General features: G+C 40.3%; 1 protein-coding gene across 5 annotated transcripts; it reads left to right on the top strand.

Annotated features, from left to right (window-relative positions):
* The first annotated feature begins 1,181 nt into the window (after positions 1 to 1,181).
* Positions 1,182 to 10,149, top strand: LOC111248268 (luciferin 4-monooxygenase-like). 5 transcript variants are annotated; one of them, XM_022800328.2, is made up of 12 exons: positions 1,212 to 1,480; positions 1,710 to 1,917; positions 2,204 to 2,271; positions 2,567 to 2,646; positions 2,811 to 2,951; positions 3,557 to 3,731; positions 4,597 to 4,768; positions 6,082 to 6,224; positions 6,552 to 6,651; positions 6,889 to 7,007; positions 8,795 to 8,933; positions 9,229 to 10,149. In XM_022800328.2, exons 1-12 carry the CDS (start codon positions 1,379 to 1,381, stop codon positions 9,372 to 9,374), a joined length of 1,593 nt encoding a protein of 530 aa, XP_022656063.1. In that variant the 5' UTR covers positions 1,212 to 1,378; the 3' UTR covers positions 9,375 to 10,149. The 5 variants fall into 5 exon arrangements, with proteins under 5 accessions (XP_022656064.1, XP_022656063.1, XP_022656062.1 ...); XM_022800327.2 differs by having other exon boundaries at positions 2,204 to 2,310; XM_022800329.2 differs by lacking the exon at positions 9,229 to 10,149 and having other exon boundaries at positions 1,182 to 1,480; positions 2,204 to 2,310; positions 8,686 to 8,823.
* The last annotated feature ends 3,304 nt before the right edge of the window (positions 10,150 to 13,453 follow it).

Genomic DNA, 13,453 nt, shown 5'->3' with positions numbered 1-13,453 from the left:
CTCGACGTGGCATCATGCCTGTCATAGGTTGACGTAACGGAGCATTGACATCGATGTATGCTAATACAGTGGGATTTTTACTTCTCCGACTCATCGTTTCACATTCTGTGTGCACTCGGTATAATACATGTAATATATTATATATAATAATCATGCAGAAGCTAGCCCGACTCACCAACGTACTTTGAGGTTCGAGACTGTTTGAACCGTTGTTGGCAGTTGAAGGGCGCCAAGTAAGTGTATCAGATCATTTTCATATAGCGGAATTTAGTTGCAGATGAGTATTCCCAGAAGAGCCCAGACATAGTTGTATCAAATATAGAGAACGTGGAAGTTTTTAATTATCTTCTGATTATCCAACTTTCCAAAGAATGTCCTAAAGTGAAAAAAAAAAGCAGGTCCGTCACGCCATTAAAAGCGCTTAGCTATGTGTCGAGTTTTCCTAGAAGCTACTAATAGATATCGTGTTCGCTACGTGTATGCGTCCTGCTGATAGACGATACTTAAACGCATTCTAGGCTAAAAAAAGAAGTATGTAACGCTTATCATTCGGTGTCATTGGGTCACTTGCCTGATACCGAAGTCTGCCTTTATAGAACGGTTCTAGTACGTATACAGTACTATCTGGGTTCGCGTTATTGATTCCGTACCTTTGCTATAATGTTACAGCCATAGCCTGTCTTCGAATTGTTCCCGCGACAAGTTACTGCAACGATACAGATCTAAATAACTTCTCTAAGACTCTTTCTTGTAGATATAACGCTGAACTTGTATGCGACACGGTCACTATCCGTAGTTCAATTAAGGTTATCTAAGTAAACTAATTCATCCATCGTATTAAATTGCTTTTACTGATGTCGATTCGTTCGCTTATCGAATGGCCCCCTACGACGACCCCGCGCTGATAGCATACCGACTGGCTCCATTTTTATCTAACACCTAGTAAGAGATAATGTTGAACAGTAATTGTCGTGAAATGCGTTAAATAACCTAGTAGCTTGTATAATACAGATCACTGATACGGGCACTCGCTGGCGAAAAGGAAAAATAGAAACGTTTTATAGATTATTCGAATAGTAATCTTGAAATTCTGCGTAGTTGAGTCGAAAACAAACGCAAGGCTATTGTCGTTGAGACAGACAAGCTACCGCGGTATAGAATCTAGTTGTGACACACTTTATCGCAGACGAGGAGGATCATCGAGTAATCGTTTGGGAGATTGTATCCATCGGTAAGAAGAAAAAGCCCCTTGCGGAGCAACGAAGGTGAACCTGCTTAATGTAGTGTTTAATAGCCAAGAAAAAGCTTTTTTATGCGTCACTAAGGTGCTTCGGTCATTGTGGAACAGACTCTCAAACAGACCATCGGCCTGCTAAAGATGATTGTCACGTCCAGGCTCGAGGACCGTGTGATTGAAGAAGTGCCTGCTCACATATTTTACAGAAATCGCTGTCAGCTTTTTGGAAATAAAATTGCGGTGGTAAGTAGAGCAAAAACGGAGGATGAAAGACTGAGATGAGTTGGATTATAAAAAATGAAGGGTCTTTTGTAGCTTGTGGAGCGTTTGTTTGGGATTTCCATTTGACTATATACCGAAAATTTGATACGTTTGACCAACTCAGAGGACGTAGAGGCGGTGGGTGCGTTTAGTGTACTAAATCCTAAGTGAGCGAAATGTCTGTCGTACGGATCTTGCGTTACGATTTCAGATTGAACATAGAACGGGTCGTACGTTGACGTTCAATGATGTACTTCATGAAGTTGAGCGGCTGGCTGGAGCTTTTCAAGAGCTTGGAATGTCCGCGAGAGATCGCGTGGCGCTCCACGGCAACAACTCCATAGACATTTTTCTAGCGTATCTCGCGGTACATTTCATCAATGCAACAATTGTCGCATGCAAAACCACCCTTGTAGTCCGTAAGAATCTTATAATTTTCAAGTTCTAATCTTTCCAGATGTTCTTCCCGCCTAAAACATACGAAATTTCCTCTGCAAAAGCTACTGAATCTTATAGCACAAGGGGATCATTTAAACGCAATTGTTTAAACTAAATTTTGCTAAATGTGCCATTTACTTGAAGAAAATACATAATTGCGCTTTTTGTACGTCCGTTTTATCTGATTGACATAACCTGAACTATAGAACGTAGCCGAAAACAAACATAAGGACGATCAAACTTGCACGAGCGTTTATTGTTTCTCAGGAGAAATGGTATATCAATGTGCAACTGCAAATGTGAAGTTTATCATTGCGGACGACGCGGCATACGAGGTGACTTTAAAGAGTCTTGACCAGCTTCCAGAAGTTAAGGTTAAGCTCTTTTCATAACAATTCTAAGTATACATTACACCTTTGGATTTTATGCTGACATCCAAACCCATAACGGTTTACTTTTGCCAAATATATCTTTCGGGAAGTACAAGTATTTGCACGAACCTTTAAACTGCAGCCTAGGTCAGATTCGTCTCAAAGGTCTGGCCATTAATTGACCTTAAGCAGCCCTAGTTTACATTAGTAATTTATTCATTATATTTAAATTAGATACCTATTCATTTACGGTTCACAGACTGTCATTCTGGCGAATATGGAAAGCCCACCGGCGTCACATCCAGAACTCATGACGGTGACACAGCTTTTACTCACCAGGTATATACCTGTTTGATAAAATGCAATATGTCTGACATCGTACTGCTTACTCGATGATGAAATAGATATATCTATCATCACAAAGCTCTAGATTTGAAACTGTTTTATATTGTCTATAAACATTAGCAATAGTTGCAACGCTAAAGACACCATAAAATTTGCAGCACTCACCCGTTTAGCCCTCCTAAAGACGTCTGTCCACGTGAAGATGAGATTCTTATCACATTTACCTCGGGTACGACAGGCTTACCTAAAGGAGTGTTGCACACGCACTTTACCCACCAGTCGCAACTTATCTGCTCGAGGTAAGGCGCGTGACGAAAGGACAAATCCCACAACCAGTTCCTACAACAGCATGAACTGCAAACGGCACCCACGATTCTATTGGCTACATACGTTTCCCATTTCCCAGAGACATTTTTTTTATCAATCTATTTCCATTTAGTATTATTTACTTATTACTAAGATTAAAACTGAGATCAGTCTTCGTTTAGTATATTTTAGGCCAAAGAGGGCTCGTTTTCGTCGTTTCGTCAAACGATGTAACGATGTGTAGGACGAAACCCCCCAAAAATGTAGGCGCGAGTTATCGCTCTCAAAATCCTCGCAGAAATAAGAAGGCGCTACTGATTGTTTTTTGAATCAAGGCACTTTGGCCTGATTCTTGAAAGTGAACTATTGATAGGAACCATTGAATGTATTGTGAACTAACTAGAAAAACTCTGTACAAACGGAAGCCCTAAGAGGTTAGTGACTATTATCAACAAACGTTGTCATCTCGTGTTAACAACTGCATGAAACGAAAATCCATTTTCCGTAGGCTTTCAATAATTTTCGAAAGATACGAGTTTTAGCTTGCGATAACTTTTGATTGATTGCTGTTTTTACATTAAAATGCATTTACTGAAAGCGAGGAAGGTACGCAAGTTTTACGCGGCTCCGGTACGATTCTCCAGTGGTGTCCGATAAGCCATGTGTCTGGCTCGATTTTTTTCCCGCTGGCAATCTACATCGGCGCCACCTCCGTTGTTGCGAACACGAATCAGGATCTTGAGAATTTCGTCAACATATGCGAAACATACAGGGTAATGCATTCCCGACTCTCCTATTAATTATACCTTTATCTCTATTACTAAATCGTGGCAACTTTCATTTAAACAAATTGTTTTCCCTACACGTTCCACCGTGAGTTTTGTCATAGAATGTAGATTTGTTTCGCAAGGGAAGTTCCGCCTGTAACGCTCCGGCACACAATGTTTATATGACCAGTGTCACTATCTCTTTTTTACGCACTAGCTTTACCTAGAATTTTTAGTGTCTTTTTAAGCTTGTCTGACGTAGACGTTATCGCGACATGATCCTCCATGGTTTAAACGGAACCTTGTTATTTTTATAGTGCATTACAATGTCATGACGGTTCTGCCGTAATCGATGGAAGATCGACTATTGATTGAAAGCGCACTCAAGTTGGACTAGAGCTGGGTGTAAGAATGTTAATCGTTGGCTAAGCACGGGTTCTTGAAGCGAAATCACTCGATGATATCTTGGCAATCGTTCCTTAGGCGTCTAATGCCTGGTATTGCCTACTCTGGTAGCACACGCTCTATATATATATTACTAGATAAGTATCTCATAATAGAAAAATTTCTTTGGCCGGATACTTTTTGGGATCCGGCAATTCGCAGACTATTGTATAACATGCTCTACTGTATCATGGTTTGATTCATTACTCGTTATTTAACTATTTCTTATAGTGCAAAACGTAATAATGGTAAAAATGAATTGTTTTTGTTACGTATATATTGGTCACCTTTTTGGCTAGCTTAAGGAAAATGATTGCGTAGATTGTGTTTTTCGTCGGCAGCGATTTTCTAGCAAGCTTATATTAATCGACACAAAAAACAAGGTGTTGGCAACTGCCTACAGCGAACTATTGTGTCTCATTTACAGGTTACGGAGTTGATGGTATTTCCGGTCATCCTCCAGAGACTGATTGAAATATTACGGCAAGCTCCGGGGGCGTGTCGTTCAGTAAAGCACGTCGTAGTAGGAGGCAGTACTATTTTTGTTTCGTGGTCAGAAGCTCTGATCGGTTTACTTGAACTTCAAAGCTACCGAATCTGTGAGTCAGAGCTAAAATGGATTGATCTCTTTTAAGCCTCGAAATTTGTAGAAAATATAGGGTATGTAGCCTTTCAAATTGGTAGGAAGGCCACTCATTTCATCATGGCGCAAAATGTTACAAAATGTTATATTAGCGTGTTGAATGAATTCGCAGGACGGAGTAGCAATATCAGCACCCTGCTTTTTTTGATAGCAAAGTTCAGTACGTTTCTATTTGTCTCACGTTTATGATAGGACTAAACGTTTAAAACGTATTCTTACTGTTATTCCGTATTTGCTATTATTATTATATATGCGTGTAGCAGACTCGTAAGTTTAATTTCAACTCGTAAAACTGTGACAAACATTGTCCAAGAAACGATGTCTTTTCGTATCTCAGCTGGCTAGTTTCTAGGAAATAAATTTCTAGATAATCTATTGGGGGCCCGTATTAGAATGAATTAGAGACGATTTCCTGCTTTTGACTTCAGGGCTTGTAGTGACCACACCCACTTAGGTAAAGCGGTACCTTTGAAATTCGCTGTTATTTCTACTTTTCATTAACAGTAGGTATTAATTAACGGGAAGAGGGAATAGGTGTATAGTAGCAGCCGCCATTGGTTGGCCTATTTTTCTATGAAACATGATTAGCAACGAATTGTACTGATATCATGATGAAAGAAAGAATCAATCGGTTTTATTTGGTCAGCAATAATGGAAATCTTGAACAACAGAAAAAGCTTAAATCTCCCTAAGAGATAATTGCTATCCATTAGACCAGCTGAATGCGCGATGAGTTGGCGCCTTTCTGGCTGCTCCTTCGAGTAAAGGACACCGTCGCACAGAGAATGTGTGACGATTCCGTATTGAATATTCTTGATACCTTATTTTGTACCTTTTTTTAGCTATACGGCACTTGAAATATTCGGGCTAGTAAGGCCTCTAAATCTGTTTCAGACATGGCGTACTATTCAAATTAACTTAACCTACAACAAGCTGACAAGGGATCCGCGGCAACCTTTCATAGCAGGCCAACTTATGAAGTATTTGGTCATGTATGCAATTCGGGCAACAGCCTGATCGATGCCCCCGTCTGATCTCATCAATATCGTGATCATTCGAAAATATGCTGTTTTCCATATCTGCAGAATTATTTACAAAAACGTATTTGCATGGAATAGTTCTGGTGATCTACGTGGCCGAGACAAACAGACTTTATCGAACTGCTAACATGGCATCGTTTCATACTTTTAGACTATAAGCCACCAAATAAAATCAGTAGAAATTGATTGTGGCTACATAAAACTGCTTGTTGTCATGGGCTGTTTTTAGTGTATGGTATGAGTGAATGTTTTATCGTCACGATAACCGAGGATAACAAGTGCACAACCCAGTCAGTTGGGAGACCATATCCAAATACGCGCATGAAGGTCATCGATACGAAAAACGGCAGTATGCTCAATCCCTACGAAAAGGTATGCTATTACTACAATATATACCCTTAAGATAGAGTTGTTCCGTCGTTTTTGTCTGCTTACGAATGTATTTTATTATGCTTGAAAAGGGGGCCAAAATGGTCATTTGGTGAGTGAAAATTTGGCAATTCGCCGACGTTATATCGGTCGGCTCGACATGGACCCCTTACCGCACCGCGCCATGCTTTAGGAAGGAGATCAATCATCCTATCATTCACACCTAAAAAAAGACATTTATTGCGCTGGAATAATTTCCGATTCGAAATTGTCGCTACAATTTACTCAGTTGCTAATAGTATTTTTATATATCTAAAACCAATATTGAAGGGCGAGTTAGCGGTCAAGAGTGATTTTATTATGAAGTCATACGACAAGAGACCCGATGCTACGTCTGAAGCCATTACCAAGGAAGGCTGGCTGCTTACAGGTGAATTTATATTATTAATGAGTGAACTTTATTATACAGCAGGCATGGAAGAAACGACAGTGATATGGTGCGGAAATATAGACTTCGTTTTATTGAATAGAAAAAAAAAAAAGTGGTGTAGCTCTGTAATAACTTGCATATACAGTGACTGAGCTAATGTATTTGTAACTTCCATGGAATCAGCTTGATACAATTTTGCATTACTAATTATCCAGTTTTTGTTGACTCCTTGAACAGGTGATTACGGATATATGGATAAAGAAGGTAAATTTTATATATGCGAACGCCTAAAACAGATGATCAAGTGTCTAGACAACCAGCTGTCTCCTGCCGAGTTAGAGGACCTATTACTTCAGGTAGCCTATATAAGTTTGCTTTTACTTTGCAATATTGGCAATTTCTAAAATCATCTCCTAAAGCGGTTAGCGAATAGGGGAGGGATTATTATTCCTTAACGCGGCACGTATTCGCGCCCGACACCAAAACAACCACTGTATATCGATATATTATTTGTATCAACTATGAACAATAGCTAACGAATGTTAATTTTAGGTCGATATATTTGCATTTTAATATTATCTTTACATAACGATACATAACAGTTATACTTCGAGCCTATCTAGGACCTACAATTACTTCCTAAAAACTTCGACCGACGAAACGTGTTCGCCTGCATGGCAGATGTATTTTGATTACGGACGCAGTCCTGTTTCGAAAAATTAAGCCGAATATGAATATTGAATTAGGACAAACGATGAAGTTGAACGTACTACTTCCTTAGGTTGCCGAAGCTATTCAACAGCTCTTCGTATCTGCGTATTACTTTTTGTTCAATATGGCACACAACAACAACAACAACAACAGAATTTGGCAAAAATTTTGAAAAGTTAACACCACAACAGCTACATGGCATAGGTAAACGCACGTGTTAAATATTGAGGGAATATATTCGGCTCATAGGGTTACTAATTTAATTTTTTAGAATAACGAAAACCCTGACTAATACTGGGCTACCTCCACGTCTTCCAGTCTAAGATGAAAGGGGCTTTAAACCTTAAAGGCGATCGAAAAAGAGGTGTTCTATTGATGTGCGAGTTGACAAGGGAATGAGCTTCCCCATATTTTGGGAAGAACGATGTCGCCTCCAGAGGAGAGCTGTGAAATGTGTCATATGTAAAATAACGAACACAGCATTAGTTCTCGATTTTCTGGATTTTCCGAAACTTCGATGCAAGCCAACTGAAGGTTGTTCTTGGCCAGGAGTGCCTCAGCGGTTTCCAGCGAATGAGATTCTTAGGATACTGCTACGCGGGCTATAAAGTGTACATGCTGAACCTCGTCATGACAATTCCTGCACAAAAGCAAGCCAATTGGAAATAATGGCTTCGTCTAAGGACAAAGTTTCACCCCAGGCTTGTTATACTGTCACATTGTTCCTTTTTAACGATTCAGCAGCCTTCAGAGCATTTACCGTTCAGTTCCTAATGATCTCTATGACAACGAAGTTGTCATCTCGCATTTTTGAAGTTCGATTCATTTTTGAAGTTCGAAGCACTTTACTCCGCTAGCTCGTTGGTTTCTGTAGTTTAAAATCGCTAAATTGTGAATCACATTGTCAGAAATAAACAGCGATATTATGTTATACACGTCTTCATGATGCAGCCGTGAGATGAACTTCGGAAAATGTGCCTTGTCTTTTTCCCGGCATTTTGACTGGTACCTGAATTAATAAAATGCAAGTACCCTTGACTAGTTGTGCGAACTATTGTCCTATGCTAAGCAAGTGTCAACAATTGACATCTTTGAACTTCGGTCTATCTCGAATAAAAAATGCAGATTAGTTACATTTTTGAATAGTTAATTAGTGTGTTATGTTTGTTTATTAGAAGATAAAGTGTCTTTTTGCTTTACCATAATAACAGCGGTCGAATCCTCTACAAAGCTACTGTATATCTATTCTTGTCCGGACGTATATAACAGTAGCTAAAAGAGAGCATTACATTTGACAACTAAATGTTTAGAGTTTTTTTCCAGTACTGCCGTTAAGTTGTTGCTCCAGACGGCCGGCCTCCGGCACGAGGCAATGTCTATATGCGTATATGACTTACGAATTTGACCAATGGTGGATTGTATCTTTCTATAGAACGTGGCAGTAAAAGAGGCCATCGTCATTGGACTCCCGGACAAGAAGTACGGCGAGGCGCCGACCGCCTACATTGTCCTTAATAAGGGACATTCGCCAAGCGATGAACTCAAACAAGAACTTCTCGATATGGTTAAACGTACGTTGCGTATAAATTGATACCGCTTTAGAAAGATGTCGCAACCATATATATCGTACTTTAAACGTACACTCATGAGTCTGAGTTGCTCTTTAGTGCCAGAGTGCTCTTCGTAACCATAGCACCACATCGTTGACTAGAAAGATATATGCAATTACAGATAGAGTAGTACGCTTAAAAAAATATTATTGTGACTTCATTTGAGTTGGTAGTGATTTTTGCTACTGCTAGCGGTTGTTTATCCGATAGCTAGTGCACTCATTTATAGTGAGAAATATTTGTTCTTTTTTTCTAGGAGAATTTGCTTACTACAAGCATCTGTACGGTGGAGTCTTTTTCGTGGATGAACTTCCGAAAACTGACAACGGAAAATTCGCTCGCGTTGAACTCAGAAGTCTCGTCACAGCTGGTCAAATTAGTATAATCAATCAGACAGCCTGATAATAACGACTGATATTCTTAAAAGAAAGAAAAAAAAATCATTGAAAAAATAACAATTCTAAGGGCAGTGTAAGCGGCAGTAAGCTCGATCCAACTATCAAGTAAGCGAGAGTAGTAATCGAATTGTACCACTTAACTTATCATTCGATATTGGTGCATGTCTGTCCTCCTAACGTCCTGTCGTCTAAAGCACATTTTCGCTAAGCTCTAACGTCCTGTCGTCTAAAGCACATTTTCGCTAAGCTAGTGTGAGTAACCTATATTCAATTTAGGGCAAAACACTGGTCGTCTCTACTACTTCAATACGTTCTTGTTCGAGTTGTTTTTACCTTACGTCCCGTATTGTTGTTTGGCATTGCACAAGACGCTTAGCTCCCGGTGCGAAACAAAGTGTCTCTACGATCGGATCCAATCCCATATCAGCACGTGTCCTTTAGGTGTAGCAGGCAAACAGGTCACCATGGCGACCACAAGTGAAAGTTCAATAGCTAGGTGATCACAAGCTGCTTCTATGAGCTACTGCCTGCCCTGGCCCGGTGGCAAAGTGCTTTTATTTTTCTCTCCGCTCAACGCAGAAAACGTATCACAAAAATCACTATTTAGGATTATATTGTGATGCAATCAGCAGTTCAATTAGGAAAGATTTTTCCACAGAGGTGCGAGATCCCCGTACAGATCATGATCAAGGTTGATGCTGGGAAAAAATATTCTACGTGATTGCCTATTATGATAAAAATGCTACAATATATGCAAATAAAAAATGCAAAAAAAAACATACAGTATCCTATTGACGCCTTAAAGCAATCGGGATATTATTAGAGTATCGGGATATTAGAGTTAAGTTTTGAGACATAGGCTCAATACACTTATACGGTTGTTTTCGAAGCAATGATTTTTAATGTTCAGCCTAAGTTCAAGTTACTTAGCCTTGAGCCTGGCTACGGGCTCGATGCCGGTTACTGTAAAATCTATATATTTGTCATTTGGTCATCTAGGTAAATCGCTAAAGGGCAGTTTAGGCGGAGCTCGCTTACAACCAGCTACGAAAAGACTTTCAGTTACCTAAACTAAATTTGTTCCGTTTCATAGGAATTACGCAGAAAATATCGCGGCTATTGTCACGTTGGTCCATAGTGGTGATCGGTTTAATTAATACAATACTGTTGTAAATTGTTTTGAATTATACACAAAAATTAACTATTCTAAGTAAATTCGCTGTTTTTTTGGTAGGGAAACATCTTATAAGTACCTCTAGGGTCTGTTGAGTCTTCTGTTATTGATCGTATTCGGTATTAAGGCATTGTCCATCTGGAGATGTGGTAGACCTGTTAGGGCATTGTGAACAGGGCAAAGGAGTAGGAGCGTGGATAGGAAGGACGATATACGATCAAACACTAGCGTTTACTAAGGAGCGATGATTTGGTACCAGTTCGCAATTAGCCAAAAGAACGATATGAATATTTACACATGTGTGCATACATAGACATACATGTATAGATACTACTAATAAAAGCATATTAGTGTGCAAATTAATTATACAACGTTTATGAAATATAGGCTAACTAAGGTACATTTACAAAGGATATTGAATTAGTAACTTGTTAGTTATGTGACCGATTCGCTTATTAAGTTCAATCAAGTGGAGTTGGGTGCCTTATACCTTATCCGAGGGACAGCAGCGATGTGAGTACGAGACAGAGTAACCATTTCCTATGACGTCGCGTTGTATTTCCGGTGAGTGGCCCAGTGAACATCCGTTAGCTGTCAAGCGGCTTGGCCTGTCTGGATGACCATAGACTACAATACCTATAGCAGCTCCCGCTTCTGTTCTGCATGCGCGCTCCTGAACAACTCGGTCATCTGTCCCCCGAGGCGGAATCTCACCGCCGTCAGGCATAGCGACGGCAGTTGACTTGTCGCCCATCAGACCGCGGACATCTATAACAGCTATAGTGCTACTAGTTCTTCTTCCAGATTAACTGTATTTTGTCGTGAGAACATCGTCTCTCAGCGCGGTTAGATTAAGCAACAGAGCAAGCAACGAACCAGGAGACTAGGAAGCTGACCGAACATACAAGTTTTGACGGAAACGATGTTCGTCCCTGGCCGCCGTTCGCTCAACCTTAGCAGCTTGTTATGGCTGCTCTCCTGTGGGGGTCATCTGCAAGGAGAAAGGTATGGCAGTGACGCGAGTACTCTTCTGGGAAGAATACCACGACCAGTAGTAAAAACGAAAGTGTGGGTGGAAGGCTTAGTTTCTCAAGGATACTCGTTCCTATCCTGGACATCACATATGAAGTAGCTTCATCCCGTCTCTATATACTCGTCCTAACCAGGCCCAACGTACTCATAGAGCCAAAGGCCTGAAACTACGTAGTGGTGAATCCCTCTTTGTGAGTCTTCTTTATAACTTGGCTTATGGCAATATTTGAAACTAGCTAAGTCCTACGAAATAATCTTACTTTTGGTTGTTTCATTTGTTGCTGCACGTGTCCGGGACCCTAAATGATTGTGCAAACACAAAATGCATTATCAATACTGAATGATAAGATCAACTACGGTCGTATATTTCGTTTCCGGGAGGAAAGTATTATTTTTTGACGACGCGAAAAAATAATGGCCTGGCGGCGCTCGAAAACCTAGCTAATTGTATCACAGTGATATTTCGTCGTAAAGAAAACGAAAACTATACAGAATAACTACGGCACCTGTTGATTATCCTACGGAAATACAAGACAACACTTTTTTGTTTGTTAAGAAGGAAATACACAATGGTAGAGTTTATCTACATAGTGCTAAATATTACCCTCTAAGAACATTTGGGAGATTTCACAAGCTAGAGAAATCGAACTTCAAAAAGTTCTTATCAGAGATTCGCGTTTATTGCCAAACGGGAAAAAAGCATTGGTCAATGTAGCGTCAATTTTCTAGTTTGGCGCAATTATAACGTTAATTAGCTCGGGAGTATTACTTTTATTGAACTTTTTTGTTAGGGAGCACTCAAACGCTCTATACACGTCTATTTGTAATAGCCTGAATGTTTCTGAAACTGTGTGTTACTTTTCTTTATATTTCGCATATAAGCAAGACGTGCTATCTCTATCTGTTTTCAGCATATTTTTGACACCGGCCCTTTGAAAACAACATTTAGAATTAGAGGTTTCCCGTACTACAGCGTTTGCTTCGTTTTGTAGATCTTGCTTGATTCCCTTCCTTGTAACACAGGGCAACACGGAGCTTCCTGTATCGATTTTTGCATCTCCTTACCATGTCCCCAGGCTACGGGGGCTCTGATAAGGTTTCATATGGCACACGCTGTAGACGCAGCTGAACACCTCCTCCGCCATCTTCCCTAACAGATACTAGGTACAGTTGTGTATTTCAAGGGAAATACCAACATAGATCCATATAAGTGTGTACGGCTGTCCAGCCGCCGTGGGTTGTAGGTGGTTTTTCGCCCGGGAGACTCTGCTCACTTTTCGAAAAGACGCAAAGGCAGAGGATAGACAGACCTCCAGCTCCAAGTGCTCAATACTGTTCGCTTTCCGCAGCCCATTCTATTCAGAGGGACGCCCACAACAACGACAACAACAAAATAGAACACCGTACAAAAACAACTCGCTAGACACCGGTAGCGGAAGCTATATCGACGCAAGGCACCTAGTCAAACTTCGAATTTCGTTTTGAACCAAAATAGGCGTACGTTAGATTTTTGCATGCCTTTCGAATATAAACAGCAATAACTCGTATTCGCTAGGACGAAAAATAAACAGGTGCAATATACAGCTACCTTTGTAGGAACGGGTCTTTCGTCTCTGTGTATTGTTGGTAGCGTATGATAGTTGGGACTTCAGCAGACCTCGATACGGTATACGAATGATGTTAGGACTCTGCGACGCCGATCGACGTCGTTTCGCTGAAAAAGTAATTTATAGTGCGACGATTACCGTTGAAAGGGTTGGAAAAGGCGAAGACACGATTACGACTTTTAGGAAACAAAACCCAACCCAATGTAGCTCGATCTGCTAATATTAGGCGTGATAAATCAGCAGTAAGATGCAGTCGAAAGATGCTTCATG

Source organism: Varroa destructor, unplaced genomic scaffold (genome assembly GCF_002443255.2).
Source record: "Varroa destructor unplaced genomic scaffold, Vdes_3.0 BEIS01000003.1, whole genome shotgun sequence".
NCBI lineage: Eukaryota > Metazoa > Arthropoda > Arachnida > Mesostigmata > Varroidae > Varroa > Varroa destructor.
This window is presented reverse-complemented; position numbering and strand designations above follow the sequence as displayed.

What these genes read in the sequence shown, in the direction of transcription:
- LOC111248268 (XM_022800327.2), top strand. Translation starts at nt 1,379, where the DNA reads ATGATTGTCACGTCCAGGCTCGAGGACCGTGTGATTGAAGAAGTGCCT. An exon ending in GGAAGGCTGGCTGCTTACAG is followed by an intron (nt 6,652 to 6,888) that starts GTGAATTTATAT and finishes CTCCTTGAACAG; the next exon opens with GTGATTACGGATATATGGAT. An exon ending in ACTTCTCGATATGGTTAAAC is followed by an intron (nt 8,934 to 9,228) that starts GTACGTTGCGTA and finishes CTTTTTTTCTAG; the next exon opens with GAGAATTTGCTTACTACAAG.